The 20,462-nt window shown below is 45.3% G+C and overlaps 1 protein-coding gene across 2 annotated transcripts in view; it reads right to left on the bottom strand.

Moving 5' to 3' along the window:
* The window catches only part of ARHGAP35 (Rho GTPase activating protein 35), a 409,579-nt gene that overhangs the window by 139,967 nt on the left and 249,150 nt on the right, over positions 1 to 20,462 (bottom strand). For both annotated transcript variants that reach the window (XR_014968680.1, XM_085625658.1), the window contains exon 3: positions 20,296 to 20,440. Coding sequence is in view for 1 of the 2 variants with exons in the window: in XM_085625658.1 (XP_085481784.1) it covers positions 20,296 to 20,440 (145 nt within the window). In the remaining variant the exon portion in view is untranslated. The remainder of the gene's footprint in view (positions 1 to 20,295; positions 20,441 to 20,462) is intronic.

Genomic DNA, 20,462 nt, shown 5'->3' with positions numbered 1-20,462 from the left:
GCCTCGGTTCTACTGAGGCACAAGATGGCTGCCAACAATTCCTGGTTTGAAGTGTTGACCGCCAATTAAAATGCAGTTCGTGATCAGCAGGGTGCGCGGATCCACCGCGGCCATAGATATCTAAACTTTTATTTTTTGGTTTTCTCAGCAACTTCTGAACAGATATACACCATTAAAAAAAAAAGGTCTCTTTCTGAACCAAGGGCTGCCTTTTTGCCAAATTTGGTGTAATTCCGTTCAGCAGTTTCAACTGTAACCGTTTCTAAAGTTTCCTACGGGAAATTGATTTTTTGACCTCTATTTTTTTGAATTTCTCAGGAACTACTGAACGGATTTACACCATTTAAGACAAGCATTTGCATAGCCAATAGGTCTCGCTTTTGGAACCTTATAAGTATTTAGTTATGCAGCACAAGATCATTGGTACAACAGCATCAACTGTTGCATGGCTAAACACTTATAAGGCCCCCAAAGGCGAGACCTATTTGCTATGCCAATTCCATTGAAAACTCACTTAAGAGCATCGGTGCAAGGGAACACTAAGGCTTTGTCAGTTATTAAGTCCATGCTTGTAACCAGGGAGTTTCGGGGCTGGTGTATTTTCACAAGCAAGGGGGTTGCCCAGCATTAATCAAAAGCTTCTTTAAAACGAATCGTACAACCTAAAAGGGAGGCAAGAACATTTCACACGTCATTCCTGAACAAGGCCCACAGGCTTTGCCAGGCTTAACTTCCATACAAACATCATAATGCCAATAAACCGGAAACAATTGGCGCTCGGCAAAGCATTTTTTTGCATAACCAGTTTGCCTTTCGCACAATTAAATCACGACCCAATCAAACACGCACACATCTGCTCCAAACACCAACACAGAATCTTGCGATGGAACTTTACAATGGCTGCAGTTCCAATTGTAGTGTTATCCCTGGAAAGCGCTCACTCATTTCTTCCCAGACAACGCACAGACACCATACCTATACCTATCCCCCCCCCTCCGACTTGTAGCAAGCCATTACAGGTGCCTCAAACTGATAAAACACTGAAGGGCGGGGAGAAAGTGACAAAAAGAAAATGAACAGCGCACCACTAAAACAAAAAAGAATTACCTGATAAACTACTTACAAAATGTCATGTTATGGCCAACCGAATTCAGGATGCTATCTTGGCAAGAGAAGTTTCTCTGAGCGTTGGGTGCTGGAGGTTTATATTTGGCCGCTGAGCGAGATGTTCTGCTGGCTTTACCTGTCTCAGCTGCCATGATTTTACTTGTAAATACCTGGCTTTCAAAGCTCACGTTTTTATTTTCACTGCAATTTCGGATGATTGATGGAAATGTTGGCAGGACAACCTGCTGCTCCAAGACACCAAGCCACGGACTCCAGCATGTTCCTTCTGTTCGAAGGGCTGCACTGGCAGCCTGGGTTGAAAGGAATGGCAGTTCCTTTGCTCACCAGCAGTCACTTGTCAGAATGATGCAGTCAGGAAAGAAAGCCAATGGAAAGCTTCCTTTCCAAGGGACAAACAGCCTCAACGGACCAACAAGGTCATTCTGGTCTAAAGCCCTCTAACCACAGATCTACCCCCCTCCACACCATCTTTAACACTCACCTTATTTAGGACAAACCCAAGGATATGGCCATTAACATCCCCAAATGACTAGGAGCACTTTTGCCAATCTTCTTACCAGCATGATATGCAAAAAGGAGACTTGCAGGAAAGAAGAAGGGGGTTAAAAGAGGACCCTCACTTCCCATTTTCAAGGCAATCCAAATGATTGGTTTCCAACCTACAGAGTCCCAGATGAGCAAGGAAACTGATGGGCAGGAGTCACCATTCGACACTTACAAAAGGATAAAAAGCTTGTACGCACAAGGAGCAGAAGCCCCACGGCCTTGAGTCGTTATAAACCACAGTCAGATAGCAGAAGAGTCTTAGCAACTTACAAAGGCTTAAGGAGGAAGGGCGGCTACAATTGGAGCTAAAGAACGTATCGAAGAGCCAGAGACTAAGCTATGACCCAATATAAGGCCAAGAAAAACTACTAGAGTGTTAAAAGGAATAAGATGAGGAAAAATTAAACTAGAAAACAGTGGGAATCTAAAATAAACAATGATTGGCCGCGCGGCTGTTAAAGTAATGGCCACGCGGCCGTGAAAGTGATCGCTGCGCGCGCAGCAGTGATCGCGCTGGAAGGGAGGCAGATGGCGGCTGCACGCGTGAACGCAAGCGTTAGGCCAGCGAGGTCTGGTAGCACTTAAAAAACCAATATACTAAATGTCTCCCAGAGCAGCACATGCGCTGGCAAGACTTAAAAAAGGTCTCTTTCTGAACCAAGGGCTACCATTTTGCCAAATTTGGTGTAATTCCGTTCAGCAGTTCGGGCTGTAGTCGTGTGTAAAGTTTCCTATGGGAAATAACATGGAGCAAACGCGTTTTGGGACCCCCCTTGTTTTGTGGCCCCCGCTTGCCTAATCACCCCGAAACTTTCAAGATTGGAGCGGACCGTAACGGGCCATAAGTTTTGGAAATTTCGCAAAGATTCGGCAACCAGCGCCAAAGTTATCGGGAACACAAAAAACGAGTTACCTACTGAAACTAGGTCCTAACTAGAACTACCTACTGGCAACCGCAGGAAGGAAGGAAGGAGATATATATATATATATATATATATATATATATCAGGGCTGCCTTTTCAGGGGAAGGTGGTTGGTGTGCCTTGTGCTTTAATGGGGATCAAAAAAACAGTCTGTTGCTGCCCAGACACAGAGCTATCCTTTCAGACACCATAAAGGCCCCTTCCTACCAAGGTGGCACTGTAACGCAGCTTCTCTCCTTCGTGTTGAGAGTGGCTAATGCAAACAAGCATGGACAACGTGAACCGGGCCCCACAAGAGCCTCGTAGGTAGCTGCCGCCATTGTGCAGGAAAATCAGCTCTAATTAAAACAAATAAAGCGTGGCGCTCGTGAAACAGGCACAACGCTGAGTGTTAAAGTCTCTTCAAAATTAACAACAATACAGGTGGGAGAGCCACAACATGCAGAACAAAAGAAAGGAGTGGCCGCCACACTTAAAGATAAAGCACAGCATCACACAGCGTGCCGCGCTGGAAGTGCTGTGTGTCAATGCAAAAAAAAAAAATCCAGAGACAGGACATACAATAGCACAAGTGGAAGAGGACATGTCCTGGGGGCGATCCATTGGAGTCAACAATTGAGAAAAAAGGTGGGACAAGCAGGAACCATTATCCAATAAAAGGCAAAGCTTTTAAAGGGCACCGATAAAAGCCAATCAGAAGCTGGAGGCGGTCTGTAAGCCTTTAGACTGAACACAGCATTTGACAGACAACACATGCGCTGCCTAGGCAGGACCTAAAAAGGGGGACATTGACGAAACAAAGGCTTAATTTCCTGGGAGGTGCCTGCATTCAACAACCATGGGTGCGCCTAAAAAAAGGACATGCTCTTTTTTCCCCCCTTCAGGTGGAATGGTGTAAATAAAAAAAAATGTAAATGCGCTTTTTAATAAACTTAGCTCAAAGTAGCTTTCTTTTCTTTTCTTTTAAAAAAAAGACAAGGGCTTTTTTCTTTTAACTCCAAGACAGATTGGCAAATAATTAACAAATTTAGCACGCAAGCACTTTTTCATAACATAGCACAAAATGCAAAAAAATAAACAGATGAGCAAATTGAGGGAGCAGAATGGGGAGGGGTTGAAGCAGCACAGTGAGGGGGGAGAACCAACATAAGGAAGAGAACATAGGTACAAAGGAAGACACGCACAAGCAAAAGAAAGCAATGCCGGGCACGAGCAATCGCAGCACATGAATGCTTAAACAAAAAGAAGCAATAGTTCTCTATGAAAGTAAGCCTAGAAGTCAGCCAACTTAAGAGATGGTAAAGAGGTTATAGTCCACGGGAACACAAACACAAGATGGACAGGCAAACAAGGAAAGTCGGTGAATATAAAGCAGGCAACTAAGACGGTCAAGCTAACCAATGGGATGCACTGGCATGCTGCAAGCCCCTGTATGTTCTTGGTAACTCCACAAGATATAGGTCTTTCAAAAACAGCTTGTGCTGCCTGGTAGGGTCCAACTAATAAGAAAAATCAAGCAATCAATCGGGGGTTTGTAAGATGTGGCTACTCACCCGTGAGGGTCTCAAGGTGCTGGGGGGGGAAACAAGGTGCTGGGGGGGGGGAAACGAGGTGGGAGGGGGGGGGGGCTGCGGATTAATCTGTGTGTGGAGCTTCAGTCGAAAAGCCAGGTCTTGAGGTCTTTTCTGAACTGAGTCAACAACGCATATTCCATGAGCTCTCCATCTCAGGCAATCCGCGTTGTTGACTCAGTGTTCCAGGTCTTGGTCGCAAGGTAGGAGAAGGGGCTTCTTCCGGTTCTGGTCTTGTGGATCCGTGGGACGGAGGCCTAGGCAAGTTGGGTGGAGCAGAGTTGTCTGACAAGTGTATAGAAAGCAAGGCTGTGGCTCAGATATTCTGGTCCTGTGTTGTGGAGAGCCTTGAAGGCATGTGTGAGGAGCTAGAAGGTAATTCTCTGGTTGATAGGGAGCCAGTGGAATTGCAGGAGGTGGTGTGTCATGTGGCTGCGGCGGGGGATGTCGATGACCAGTCTGGATGCAGGGTTTTGGACGTTCTGTAGTTTCCAGAGTTGTTTCTGGGTGACGCCAGCGTACAGTGTGATGCCGTAGTAAAGTCTACTGGTGAGGAGTGTGTGGGTGACTATCTTTCTGGATTCTGTGAGGTGCCATCTGAATGTTTTTCGAAGCAGGCAGGGCATGTGGAAACAGGATATGTATACTGCATTAATTTGTAGGTTCTTTGGGAGCGAGAAGTCCAGTATGATGCCAAGGTTGCGTGCATGGTCCGTAGGGGCGGGAAGGGTTCCTAGTGCGGCAGGCCACCAGGAGTTGTCCCAGGACGAGTAATTCAGTTTTGTCTGAGTTGAGCTTGAGCAGCTGTCTTGCATCAAGGCAGCAAATGCCTAACACAGCATGTCACTTCTTGCGTGTTCAATTGCAACATTAATTCTAATGCTCCTCTTTCCCTACCTCAGTAAGTTGCCAAAGGGCCAAATGGACACTCTACACGCAATCAAGACATGTCACTGGAGAAACCAAAATAATCCTCTACTTTCAGCCTAGAGTACAACAGAAAAGTATCCCTGAGTAGAGAGAAGAAAAAAAAATATCCAAAAAGCTTCCCATTATTTCTATAGGAAAGTTTCATACTTTGAACTAGCGATGGCAACAAACCCCTAAACAACTTAGAGAAAAGTTGGTGTATGAAAAGAAATAAATCTTCAAAACCCTTCAAAAATGTCCACAGGATAAAGAAAATTAAAAGAGGACCCTATTAGAGGAAAGAAAATATATATACACACCACCTCCTACGAGTAGTTTCTCTAAATGAAGCAATATATTTGAGCAGAGCTTGCTGTTGGAGAAAGCAAAAAAAAAAAAAACGCTGGATAGTATCTGCCAAATGATAAATAAAGGAAAATATCAGTGTCTTCCAATACAAAAAACAAATAACAGCATCTTCTACAAAAAAAAAAATATGGCTTTGGCAAGTGAAACAAACCCACCAGTTCTCACGAGAGAAAGAAATGCAAACCCTGGAGTCTACCACTCGATTAAGAATAAATCTTTACATCACTAACGCGCGTAAGACCAGGAAAATGGCATTTAAAGCAGAGGATATAAACAAAACCAAATGCATTCCCATTGTCACAAAGCATCGGAAAATCGTTATTACTACTACATCAGTCGTCTTGACTTCATTAGTGGGGCCACTCCATTTTAAGGCAGAGCCCGGGATCTAGTCTTTCTTTTAGGTTTCCCCCACGTAAAGCCTTCTCCGTCCCACACTTCCAGCTTGGCTTCGGTCTGTGTATATGGGGGGTAGGTGGTGGGGGGTGGGTGGTTGATAGGTCAGGAAAGTCTCTTTGCTTTCTTTTAAAATTATCTGCTCCTGCAACATTATATTTAAGTGCATTTCTTGCGGTATGTGCTCCTCGCTCAGGTGCTTTAGTTTGGGCAAATGTACATGCCCAGGGCAAGCAGCCCGAGTAGCCGACAAAAAGGCTTCTCCATTAATACCAGATGCTCAAGTCAGGTGCACAAGTGTTAGGAGGCAGTCAAGGAGTTTAAGCACTAAATCGAATCTCACAAGATGAAATGTATTTGTTTAGAGAACTGGAAAAAAAAAAAAAACAGGACGCTATTGCCCTAGGCCAAACGGAGTCAGCAAAAGAAACTTCAATGACTAAACATGTGTAGCTTGTAGAGAGGGAAGAGGTTCAATGTTACAAGGGAAGTATTCTAAGAAACTTTTAATGATGCGCTTAATGCTGCTCTGGCACAGCCACCTGCAAAAAGACACAAAGCGCAAGATGATGAAAATCAGGGGATGAGCTTTGGAGGGGAGTATGTGCAGGTTCAAGATGTTTCCTTGCCGAAAATAATGGTTCACCCTTCAGATTTGCCTATGCCTAAATCATGAAAAACATGATCTTGAAAGAATGAACAGAATTGGATAAAAGAATCTTGAGTGATTCAAAGATAATTTTGCTCAGATGCCCAAAGTAAATACTATTCCCGCCCTTGGCCTCAAACATCTCTGACTAACAAAACATTAGTTGGTTCTTTTAAAAGTGAATAGGCTGCTTCAGATTTTTCTGTATGCTATGCATCTCAGACACCGCTAAAGAATTTTCAGTCGCTTTTTAAAGAACTGTACTAAAGTAAAGACCCCATTGACATTTTAGGTAACATGAACTACTGTCTTTTTGAATGATCACCCAGATTTTTTGCATTTTGGCTTGACCCTATATTTTAGCTGGCTTTATAAATCTGCAATTTAACCATGCTGACAGTGGATAACTGCCTTTCCCCCCTCTTTCAACTTGGTTGAATTTACATACTCCTAATTGACATTTACATTGTCTATAAAATAAGTCCCTAATATATGGTACCCAAGGCTCCGGAGTTAAATACTATTAATGCACTGCAGCACCTATTGTGCCATCCACTATAGTAGGAGCACAAACATGGCTTCATACCTACCACTGCAGCCTGACTGTAACAGTGTAAAAACTGCAATTCGACCTGTCAAAATAAAGTCTTTTGACAGGTAAAGGAAAACACCAAAACTCCTTTTTAAACACTATAAATCTCCCCCAAAGCAGACCTTCTAGATCATAAGGAAAGGTGTGTTGTATAGGAAAAAAGTAGGACATGTAGAACTTATGTTAACATGTCCTTAGGGTGACATATTTATCACTGTGGCAGGCCTAGTTGTTCTATGCAGAAAACCATAGTACAGTTTAAAATTTGAATACTGTATCTTGAGATGGGATCAGCTAAATAAATAATTAAAGAACTTACTTACCGTCTGTAAACATTTCTGGTAGAGACTATCAAGCTCTATATTCCTCACCTTTTGAATATTTCCAAGGTGTCAGACTGGATCAATAAACTTTTCATAAGTACCTCTGCGCGCGGGGAGGTGGGGCCTTGCAGCTCTGCACTGACGCCTTTTTAAACCAGAATGGACATGTGGAGCATATATAGGTGCCACTCCAGTGCGCTGATGTAAATTGTTGTTGAGACTGTCTTCACCCCCAGATGCATAGCCCCAAAAGCTAATTGGCTGACAGTGTGCAGATTTCTAGTCATGGGGTCTTATTAACAGATCGAGTCCAATAAGAGAACAGGGAGGATGGAAGGTTTGGTGAGGCATCTGTGGTTAGATAACAGTCTCTATCAGAAGACTGTGTTGCTTACTCTGTAAGCATCCGTTTGTGTCATGTAATGCTGTTGTAGATTCACATGCTTTGCAAACTCCTCCCATCTAGTGTTGGATCCGGATGTGTGCAAGTTTCCTTATCTCCTAAGAAGTTTTTCGAGTCTCAAGATCGAGTGACTCCTCCTCTTAGTGATAATGCGCATGGGCATTGGCTCCATTGTTAGACTGTTTTCCTGAAAGTCGGTGAGAATGGAATGTAAGAAATCAAGTTACTTACCTGTAACTTTGGTTCCCCAGTATTGGTAACTTTCATAGATTCTCATGCTTTGTATCATTCCCCGTCGTCGGAATGGGAGCCTCGGTAAATAAAAAATATATCATAACCATAGAAACAAAAGAGAAAATAGGCTTAGGCCTCATCTCATTTTGTAGTATATCACCCTCTTTGTGTAAAAGAGCCCAAACTTTTGCCAGGACCAATCAGCACAGCCTCACCCTTTGGAACCTTCCTGAGAGAGCTCAAAGCCTCAGATTTTCGTAGCCGTTGTGCAAACAGCCACTACCTCAGTAAACCGGCAGAGCTTTCCCAGGGGAGGTGGGTGGGCGCATGAGAATCTATGAAAGTTACCAATACTGGGGAACCAAAGTTACAGGTAAGTAACTTGTTTTCTTACCCCAGTATTGGAACTTTCATAGATTCTCATGCTTTGTATCAGAATAGTTAGCAGTAAATCACAAAAGCACATTTTGGTAGACACTTGGCCTTACATAACCATCTCAGTTTACAGTAAAAAACTAGTACATAGTAATCAAGAAAAAACAATCATTACTGAACCAAATGTGCTTAGCAGGATGGAGGGATTGTAGGGAAAGCTCACCTCTCAATGAAAAAGATACCTGAGGACTGCTTGACCAACAGCAGCGTCATCTCGTCCCACCGATTCCAGGCAGTAGTGTTTTGTGAAGGTGCGTACACTGCTCCACGTTGCTGACCTGCAAATGTCTTTGATAGCAACTCCAGCAAAAAGAGCCACTGAAGACGCCATCGCTCTTGTAGAATGAGCACGGGCCCTTCTGTCCAAAGGTTTGCCCGCAGCCTGATGACAGAATTGAATTGCACTGGAGATCCAGCGGGAAATACCACTCTTAGCGAGAGGCAATCCCTTCCGTGGTGCACTGTAAGAAACAAATAACTGTAGACTTCCTGAAAGATTGTGTGCGCTCGAGATAGAATTTCAGACATCTCTGGACATCCAAAGAATGCAATGTTCGTTCCGCCTGGGTAGAAGGACGTGGAAAAAAGGAATTCAAAATCAATGGTTCATTCAGATGAAAACCCGAAGGCACCTTCGGGATGAATTTTGGGTTGGTTCTCAATATTAGCACATCCTTTTTGAACTGAAGAAATGGCTCCACTATGGTCAGAGCCTGGAGTTCACTAACCCTCCTAGCCGATGTCAACGCTAAGAGAAGGGCTAGCTTCCAAGAGAGGAACTTCAAATCCGCCCTGTGAATTGGCTCAAAGGGAGCTTTCATGAGCTGAGCCAGTACTAGGTTGAGTTGCCAGATCGGTGGAGGTGCTCGGACCGGAGGATACATCCGAAACAACCCTTTAAGGAACTGTTTTACAATCCTCGCGGACCATAGAGATGGCCCCGATGTCTTTCGTCGAAAACGCGATATGGCAGCCAGATGTACCTCGACAGAAGAGTGCGCCAGACCTGATTTAGCCAGCGACAGGATGTAAGGTAAAACCTGATGTGGCAGGGATTTATAAGGATGGAGTTTATTCTTCTGGCACCACAGACAAAACCTCTTCCATTTTGCCCTGTATGTCTTATTAGTGCTTGGCGCCCGCGCCTGAGACAAAACATCCCTGCACTCCCTGGAGAGATTCAGATGACGGAATTCTCTGTATTCAGGAGCCACGCTGTCAAGTGTAGTGACTTCGGATCCGGATGGAGCACCTGTCCCTGATCCCGCGACAACAGAGATGGAATCAGCGGTAAGCGAATTGGGCGATCCTGGGAGAGAAGCAGGAGTTCGGTGAACCAGAACTGCCGTGCCCACGCTGGAGCAATGAGTATCATCTTGCACGGTTCCGCCTTGACCTTCCTGAGAACTCGAGGAATGAGGGGAATAGGAGGAAAATCGTAGCAAAATGCGCCGAACCAAGCAATCGAAAGGGCATTCCCCAGAGATCCTCGATGGGGAACCTTGCTTGCGTAAAACCAACATTTGGCGTTCTCCGGGGACGCAAAGAGGTCTATGGTCGGAGTACCCCATATCTCGAACACTCCCTCTAGCGTGGCTTGGTCTAATTCCCACTCGTGAGTCACTTCCCTCTGACGACTCAGAGCATCCGCCGTGATGTTGAGGCATCCTGCTAGGTGCTCGGCTTGTAGGTTGATCTTGTGAGAAATTGCAAAATCCCAGATCGTCTGAGCTTCCTTGGACAGAGTTTGCGATCTTGTTCCCCCTTGCTGGTTGATGTAGTGCATGGCCGTCGTATTGTCCGTCCGGACCAGCACTGCGCGATTCCGAATTCTGGGAAGGAACGCCAGCAAGGCTAAGCGAATGGCCATCAGCTCCAAGAGGTTGATGTGGTGTAGGCTCTGTACTGGACTCCAGTGACCGCTGATTTGAAGCTCCTGGAGTACCGCTCCCCAGCCTTCTAAGGAGGCATCTGTGGTCACCACCATAGGAGACGGTGGAGTCCGGAATGTTAATCCTACTGCGATGTTCTCCTTCACCAGCCACCACTCGCAGGCCTTGCGCATACCTGGTGTTACCCAGACCTTGTCGTTGAATGACCCTTCTGCCTGGCGCCATTGTTTGTCTAACTCCTCCTGCAGAGGACGAATATGAAGCCTGCAATGCGGTATTAATGGTATGCAGGATGATATCGATCAGGCAAACCGACAAATATTTCCTCTGCAGCACTTGACGAGCGGAGGTGATCAGCTTGCGTTGACGCTCCTCCGACGGACGAGCGGTGCATAGTGTCGTGTCCAGAATAGCTCCAAGGAACTTTTGCGACCTGGAGGGTATCAGCACCGACTTGGACCTGTTGAGCTGAAGACCCAAGTGGGCGAACAATTGAATGCAAGTTGAAACGGCTTGAGAAATTGCCTTGAGCGATGGAGCCTTGACGAGCCAGTCGTCCAAGTATGAGAACACTTCTAGGGATTGCTTTCTGAGAAAAGCAGCGACTGGTGCCAGCATCTTCGTGAATATCCGAGGTGCAGACCGAAGGCCAAACGGAAGCACTTTGAACTGGAAATGGCTCTTGCCTACTGTGAAGCGTAGATATTGCCTGTGAGCTGGGTGGATTGGAACGTGGAAGTACGCATCCTCTAAATCCAGGGACGCCAAAAAAAAATCGCCCGGATTCAGTAGACGGAGAATATCCTGAAGAGTGACCATCCTGAAGGAGAGCATGATGAGATAGGTGTTGAGCTCCCTTAGGTCTAGTATAGGACGCCACGTATCTGCCGTCTTCCGGACCAGGAAGAACCTGGAATAGAAACCCATGCCCCTCTGTGAAAGAGGCACCAGTTCTATTGCCCCCTTGATGAATAGTTGATGGGCTTCGAGATGTAACAGTCGTAGATGTTTTGAGGAACGGGCGTCCGAAGCTCTCGTTAGGAGGAAGATCTTGGAATTCCAACGTATGGCCACTCTGAACAATATTCAAGACCCACCGGTCCGATGTTATACGGACCCAGCTGTCCAGACAATAGGAGATCCTGCCCCCAACCGGTGTCTTTGGTAGGGGAGGAACAGTAGTCAGAGCCAGGAAGCCGCTATTGCCTCTTGGCATTGTCTCGTCCCTGACGATTCTGACGTCCTCTCTGGGACTGACGAGAGAAAGACGCTGATTGACCTTGGCGTTGGTTCGAGTACTGAGCCTTGTATGATTGTCCTGACTGCGTTGAATACTGACGCTGGTTGCCTCTGTAAGAAGTGAACCCTCGTCCACGAGCTCCTCTGAATGGAACCTTCCGATAATTTAAGGATCCCAAGGACTTTGCTCTGTCCGTGTCCTTCTTGATGCACTGCAGGGCCTCATCGACATGCTTGCCAAAAAGCATTTCCCCGTCAAATGGAAGGTCCAGGATCTTATTTTGGACCTCCTGACGGAACCAGGTTGCCTTTAACCAGCCTTGACGGCGCAAGACCGCTGACCCTGCTAAAGCTCTGAAAGCGGTAGAGGCTATGTCCATAGCACAGTCAATGATCTCAGAGGAACATCTCTCTCCTTCCATGAGGACTTGCTTGGCCTCCTCCTGATTAGAGTCTGGTAGTAGATCCATAAACGGCTCTATGTCGCACCACATTTGGCGGTCGTACCTGCCTAGAATGGCTAATGAATTTGCTGCCCGAACCAACAAACAGGCCATGGTGGAAAATCTTTTCCCTACATTGTCCAGCCGCCTGCCATCCTTATCCGGAGGCGTAGTCAAAGGTGTTGAAGGATTCTTGGACTTGCTCTGTGCGGCCTGAGATATCCAGAGTCAGGCTTTGGCTGTCCAAGAAGACATGCAGGGCTGCCCTCAGGGGCCTTGTATTTCTTCTCCAGCCGGGGAAGAACCGGGATGACAGTGGCCGGGTTCTGCATAATCTTGATTCCCTCATCCCACACATGCTCAATGATGGGAATTGACCTGACGGACTTTTTGTATTGTGCCTTAAAGTCATATAGAAAACAGTCCGACTGTTCCACTGTGAGAGGCAGACCAAATCTTTTGGATGCACGCTCCATAAGATTATGGAACTCCCAATATCTGCCGGAGGCGACACGTTCGTGTCCCGCCCTGCAGCATCTGGATCTTGCATTCCTGTATCATCAGGATCCACATCCGGATCCCCTGGATCAGTTAGTGGGACTACGTGCACCTCATCCTCTTCATCCATATCAACATCCTGTGTTATCTTCATTGGTAGGTTCCGGATACGAAGTCTGAGGAACCACTACTGGTACCACCACTGGTGAAGTACGCTGTATATTTGTAGGGGGAGGTGGCAAGTCCACTGCCGGCCCTCGTGGAACCACTGATGTAGATGGATGCACTGGTTGAACGTCAGGGCGTGATGGAAATCGAGCTCTGTAGTCCTGCAACATCATCTGCAAGTCCGTAACCAGAGCAACTGGTAGAGCTATCATGTCCTGTCTCAAAGTGCGAGGACGTACTTCCTGCTGAACATATTGTTGTTCCTTCTGCTCATCTTGTCCATAATAATCCTCAGTATAAGTCTCTTGCTGCTTTACATGCAGATCTGAGGGACTGTAGGCATCCCCATACTGCTCAACGTCATCCTCCTCCGACGACTCATCTAGCAGCATAGATGGTAGTAAAGGCGTATCCCGCCTAGGCGATGTCATCTCAGGTGTAATTTTCAACCTCTGTATTGAAAAACTAGAAATTTGAGCCGTCGACGGTCCCGTCGACGGAGTAGTCGTCGAAGGAATCCCAAGCGTCGACGAAATAGACGATGGCACGGTAGTCTTCGTCGACGGAGTGTGAATCGTCGTCGACAATAAAGGTCGTCGACGATGCTTGAATCGTCGTCGACTGTAGGATCGTCAACGGAGCCTTTTTCTTCGTCGACGGCAAGCTCGTCGACGGAGCTTTTTTCATAGTCGACGGGACAACTGTCGATGGTCTCGTCGACGAACTCGTCGTCATCAGCATAGACGACGACGTCGCCGTCGGTGTCATCGTCGTGGTGGTCTTCGTCGTCGACACTGCCGTCGACAGGAGCTTCATTTAAACCATCGTCGACGACGATAATGAAGTTATCGTAGACGATGAAACAGGAGCAGACATAGTCGACGGTCCCGTCGACGAACCCAAGGAAACAGTTTTTACCGTGGAAATCGTAGTCAACATACCTGCTTTAATCACCGTCGACGGACGCTGTTTCTTTACAGGAGCCATCTGTGGAATCCTGCAGAGTGTTTCTTAGCAGGCTTTTCATTCTGGGACGGAGGAGAAGATATAGAAACCTCCTTTTTGTCCCTAGAGGCTGTGTCCACACCAGCAGCCTGTCCCTGCCTCTCCTTTTCACTTCCGTGAGGAGATTTCATGGGACCAGCCTCCTCAGACCTTTCAGAGATCCCGTGTGGGGCTTTGACAGGGGGTTCTGCAGAGATGGAGGGAGATGACCTACCCCTCTTCTTTGATCTCCTGGAGGAAGTGCCAGAAATCGAATCCTCCTCATCTGAAGAGAGAACCTCCTTCCTGGTCTTCAGCTTTTGCAGCCATGTCAGCAATCGACCCTCTCTGTCCCGCAAAGTCTTAGTAGATAAGGTCCGACAAATCTTGCAGTCTGTGGCCTTGTGTTCTGGGTATAAGCAGTAAATACAACTCTCATGCTTATCCTCAATGAAAAGTCTCTTCTTTCCACAAGAAGCACAGGGCCTGAATAAGGCTTTCTTTTCCTTTTCTGACATAATGTCACTATAGACGTTGAAATGTAAATTTCTGAAAGAAAAGTTTGAGAAAACTGACCAGAGCTCAGTGGAGACTCCCTAGCACAACGTGCGGTAGAAAAATCTGAGGCTCTGAGCTCTCTCAGGAAGGTTCCAAAGGGTGAGGCTGTGCTGATTGGTCCTGACAAAAGTTTGGGCTCTTTTACACAAAGAGGGTGATATACTACAAAATGAGATGAGGCCCAAGCCTATTTTCTCTTTTGTTTCTATGGTTATGATATATTTTTCGAGGCTCCCATTCCGACGACGGGGAATGATACAAAGCATGAGAATCTATGAAAGTTCCAATACTGGGGTAACATAAGTGTAGTAAAGAGATGTCCATGCACAGCAAGAGATGCAAGAATAATGGTACTTACCCAGTAAGCATCTGTTCTTGGCATGTAGAGCTGTAGATTCACATGCTTTGCATACTCCTGCCATCTAGTGTTGACATTGTTAGACTGTTTTCCCACAGAGGGTGAGAATGGAGTTAGTAAGTGTAGAATAGAGATGTCCATGCGTATGTATGTAAACTGAATCTATTGGCTTTGTCAATAGTTTTTAGCGATGCTTTATAGAACCCCTTGTTTCTGTGCAACACTGCTAAAGAAGAATAAACAAAAGCTTATGATGTGAGCTCTCGCATAATTTTTTAGTCAAGCGTGTTATTCATGTGCGTGCCGACAACATGAAATGGGAGCTTTTCTTTTTTCTCTTTATTTACCAATCTGGGTTGGATCAGAAAATAAAAAATGTGTGCAATTATTTTTCATTTTTTAAACTGATGGGGACAAGAGATCGGCGTGGTGGGTGGGTGATGGGGAGGGGGCGGGTAGGAAAAGAGCAACGCAGGAGTGGAGGCAATACGGGACGCAGGAGGGTGAAGCAAAACAGAGGGTGAGAGTAGGGAAAGGCAATACAGAGGCCGAGGGTAGGGGTGAAGCAAAAGACTTGAGAGGGCGAGGGAAAAGCACACAGGCGTGAAGCACTGTGGGGGCGAAAAGCACAGGAGGGGCTGAAGCACACAAGGGCAAAAGCATCTCAGAGGAGCGGGGGAGAAGCACACAGGCAACAGTGAGCAACACAGAGCATGGACAGGGGAAGAGAAGCACACTGGGGCCATAGCTAGAAAACACATGCACTATCAGTCAGTCAATAAAACTTGATTGGGCCAGATTATGGCCATAAAAGCACATTTACACATAACGGAAAAATAAACAAATAAAACTATGCAATACATAATACTAAAGGGCCAAACCGATATTTCATGTACAGATGCTATAAAACAATTCCCTCCCCTTTAAGTGTATTTGGTTTATCATGGCAAGACCACAGTACGAGCAAAATCCTAGATAAAATGCATTTGGTACAATATCAACACGAAATTAAAAACAGTAAAAGATTACATTGCTAGTCCCAGTTTAGAGGCTAATCAAAGTTTTCCTTCGGCACGAGGCCCCTGCTAAGAAACTCACAACTCCATAATGCGTCGAGTGTGAGGACAGCATTCAGATACATCAATGCAGGTCTCAAATGTGCAAAAATAGCAATTTTTAAAAATAGCGGCATAGACCTACATAAAGTGCATTTTATACAGTACTAACACGGAATTAAAAACGAAAATTCCCCAAAAAATTCATTTCTCATTCCAATTTGGTGGCTAGTCAAAGTTTTTCCTTCGACGTACAGCCCCTGCTAAGAAACTCATAACCCCATAACATATCAAGGGTGAGGACAGCATTTGCAGATATATCAAAGCAGATCTCACTTGTGCAAAATGGCAGTTTTTTAAAAAAGTGGTAGGATATATTTTGTCCGGAGATCATTAGAAAAACTACAGAAAAACTAAGTCAATACAAGAGCAAAGCTTTAGGGTCACTGGCTTAGAAAAAAAACCTTGGAACCCAGAGACACCAATGAATATATTTAAACCTGAATCTACTTAAAAGAAAACAACTGTCTGGGATGCCTAAAAAGCTAAGGGCGCCCTAGATTAGCTAACTGCTGAGAAATATAACCTAACCAGGAAATATCTGGGCCCTAGCTAGCCTCATACAATCTTCTAAATAATTTGATTTAAACAGGACGTGGGGGATAGACTAGGTTTTTAACCACAACATTATAGGGGCCACAGCAATACAATCAGAAATATAACCCCAGGGCTCCATTCTTAGCCCTTTACTATTTAAATGTTTATACCAGACCTTTGGCGACAATTACTGAGGAAGCCGGGCTGTCCCTTTTCTCTTATGCGGACGATATCCAAATCATCTTCTCCCTTTCTGCTGAGATGATGTCCGGACCATCAGTTCTTCAGACCGCTTTAAGGAAAATTGCATCTTGGATGCAAGTCAATCTACTTAAACTTAATGGCGAGAAGACGGAGGTCCTGATTCTGGGGGAAAATAAAGACCTTTGGGGCCACCAGCACTGGCCTGCCGAAATGGGTGCCCTACCCCAGCCTACCCACCAAGTCTGCAATTTGAGATTCATTATTGATGATCAATTATCAATGAGACAGCAAGAAGTGAAGGTGGCAGCCACCTGCTTTACCATTCTGAAATGGTTGAAAATAATTATCTGGATGCTCCCCTGCTCCACTCAAAGGACCATAGGACCATAGTCCAGGCGCTTGTGACTTCAAGATTGGATTACGGTAACAACCTCCATTTGCGGGCAAACAAGGAAGTAATACTGAGACTACAGGTGGTGCAGAATTCTGCTGCCAGAATAATTTGTCAGATCCCCAAAACTGCCTCCACCTCGGGCTCTTTGCAAGATCTTCATTGGTTCAAGGTCGCAAATCACAATAAATTTAAAGCCTTGAGCTACATGCAAGACTTATTGCACCCTTACCAACCTCCACGTCTGTTACGCTCTACTACTCAGGGGAAATTCTGGGTTCCCAGGGTTAAGCTCTCACGGATTGGTGGTCGCTCATTTGCCTGTCTAGGTCCAACCTTATGGAACTCTCTTCCCATATTGCTCCGGAATGAAACAATATATGTGAACTTCCATGAATGTTTAAAAACTTGGCTGTTCAACCAATAATTTCCGATTCTCTTGTTCCTTCAGGCTGGCACTGGGAAACCCTTTTTGGGTAGCTGTGCGCCTTACAAAATAAATATATTAGAACCTCAATCCCATACGTTGCCATTGGGATACATTTCTCGACCTTCAATAATGGTTGTAATGATTTGCTCCCCAATCTCCTGGCAAAATCCATTGTTGCTCCTGCTGCTCTAGATAGGGTATTTTTCTTAAGTGTTCGCTGTGCCACCCATGACCCCTTTACATCTAATAGGATATCCAGATAAGGAAATGTTGCAACATTGGTCAGTTCCCTGCCTTTACATATAAGCGTACTCTTATCACGTTTTCCATTACCACAAGGCATTACATGGGATTTCAAGAAAAAGAAAGGTCGAGAGAAACCATAAAATCAATAAAAGCATTAACAAGACGTTTCAACCCTAGAGGTGTCCTAGCAAGTAAAACTGCATCATCAGCATATAAAAGCGCAGGGATGAATTTAGAGCCTACTCTAGGAGTGCCCTTGCTGACAATGGACAGTACGGCCCCCAGGTTATTAATGTATAGGGTAAATGGGACCAGGACAAAAATACATCCCTGCCTCAACCCCCGCTTAACCTCCCACAATTTGGTAAGGGAGCCATTTTCATTATATTTGGCGGAGGCAGTCAGATTAAGGTGGGACCACTGCAAGAAGGCCCCCCAGGTCTGCATCCATGCCCATTTCTAACAATATAGGCCATAATTTTGATCTATTTACTCTATCAAAGGCGGACGTTAAGTCCATGAATGCCATGCACATACGTCCCTTTTTGGACAGTGTGTATTTGCTAATCATCATGAGTAGGTTCAAACACTGGTTTACTGTTCCCATGCCTTTTCTAAAACCATATTGCAGATCTGGTATCACATTGCTCACATCTACCCAAGTGCTTAAGCAATCTAAAATCACCTTGCCCATAATTTTAGCTTCTGAATCCAGTAAAGAGATAGGGTGATAACAAGCAGGATCGTCCCTGGCGCCCTTTTTAAAAATAGGTACGAGCACCACTGTTGACCATGATGGGAGTGGGCCAACCATTGTTACAGCATTAAAAACCCTCACTAGAATCTTTGCCCATGTTCCTGAATCAGCCTTATAAAGATCGGCAGGTACCCCATCAGGCCACAGGACTTTGAGCTGAAGTGGCCATGATCGCTTTCTAGACTTCATCTGCCCCAAAACATAATGGGGACGACTCAACAATGGATTTCTAAGGGGTACCATATTTTTCTGAGTCCACGCGCCTTGGTAGATCTGCTCAAAATGGCAGACCCATCTATCGGCGTGAATAACGCAATCTATTCATCTATTGTCTAGGAAAAAGGGGCTTTTTTCCAAAATTGAGCTATTGGCCAGAATAGCCTGGTTTAAATCCTCCCATGCCTGTTCCCGTATCTTATCTTTCTTTTTATTTAATGCCAGTTTATATGCTTTTCTGCATGCTTTAATCGTTTCTGCCTCACTGGATTTGTGTTTAATGCAACTAAGAGAGCCTTGTGGGTCTAGAACAATCTACATCAAACAATTTTCCCTCCTTAGTAGCACAAAATCTTCCTCGTCGGGAGAGATTGTCAAGGCAGTGCTTGAAGTATTCTTCACCCTCCAAGGCTCTTTGTCTCGACTCCACACAAGACCAGCACCCCCTTTATTTCTAGAGTCACTGGATTATGGTCACTATAACTGCTCCAAAATGAGCTTACTTTAAATATATTTAAGAGCAGTGGGGCAGAAACCACAATATAATCTATGATTGAGCCACATCCTGTACCAATAAAGGAAGGTCCCCTACCAATAAAGGAAGGTACAGAATCTATCTTGTTCGTGTGCTCAAGACAATGTAGGTTAATAACAGCAAGTAGGCTCTCTAGCAGGTGGCCTTGGGCCGAGTGTTCGAAATGGGCTGGCGGGACCAAACTATCCGTAAAATCGCTAACTAATGTACAGTTTGAGGAGCAGCGATGTACATTAAACTCCCCCATTTAGATAAATTCAAAATAGGAGCAACTACCCTCTCTAACCTGGTCTAAGTAATCTCCCAGTGCGGCTATGTGCTCAGTATCTGGCTTTCCTACAAAAGGAATTATAAAAATTGATACCACCAAGGGGGGACGCTTAGGAAAAGTTAGTTCAACTGCTAACAAATGAGGGGATGGACTAGACAGGCTCTTCATAGTACAAGCCAATGTAAGTGATCTCAAAGTGAGCAGGCCTCCCTTAGCACGTCCTATAGAGGAAGGGGAAGCAGCTTTATAAAAAGACGCAAAATCATCAAAAAGAAACGAGTATGACATATACCAGGTTTCTTGTAGTGAGACAATATGACCAGACCTTATTATGTTCAGCCACTGCTCGTCGTACTTTTTTGTCCTTAGTCCTGCAATATTCCAGGAAATTTATTTACAGATTAAGGGACCTGGTTGGGAAGGAGCAAATTGTGGGCGAATATCAATGACCTCCCCTGCTAACACATACACTATCATGGAGTGATTAAACCAAAAAGAAAAAAGTAGCTCCCTAAAAGTGAGACATGAAGCGAGCTGCCAACGCTCTAGGTGAAAGAGACACACGATAGAAAAGACAAGGCACTGAATAAGAAGCAGGCAAATGAGTGACTGTAAAGCCAATTAATGGTAAGCAATGAGCAGGCTGCAAGCCCCTCTGTGTTCTTGGCAAGTCCACAATATGCGTTTCACACCCACACAGCTGTGCTGTCTGGTAGGCTTGACCTAAACAATCTATTCAGCCTCTTCTGGGGGATTCAGGTAGAGACTGTGGATGCAATTGTCCAAGCTCACTTTTGAGGTGAAAGCTCACCAACATAATAGGATAGCAGAGCAGGTATAATAAAAACATGCATGTGTTAGAGGGGGGGTGAGGGGGGGGGGGGGGAGTAGAACACGGGGAACCACAAGATAGACTCCGGTACAAAGAAAATGATATTACAGAAAAGAGATGAGGGCAGAAAGCAAAGCACTTACCTGTTTTTTCAATGTAATCAATACACCTCTCAATAAAAATGGGAATTGGCCTGTCTGGAGATACCACGCTCGACAAAGGCACTCCAAAATAGTTACTTTCCCACATTGTCTTGGTGATGGAAGGCCGAGGTTTGGGCTTGTTTCTCTGCAAGGAAAGTCACAGCAAC

The sequence above is a fragment of the Triturus cristatus genome, chromosome 9 (genome assembly GCF_964204655.1).
Source record: "Triturus cristatus chromosome 9, aTriCri1.1, whole genome shotgun sequence".
Classification (NCBI taxonomy): Eukaryota; Metazoa; Chordata; class Amphibia; order Caudata; family Salamandridae; genus Triturus; species Triturus cristatus.
Note: the sequence above shows the minus strand (reverse complement) of the source record. Positions and strands in the feature narration are given on the sequence as shown.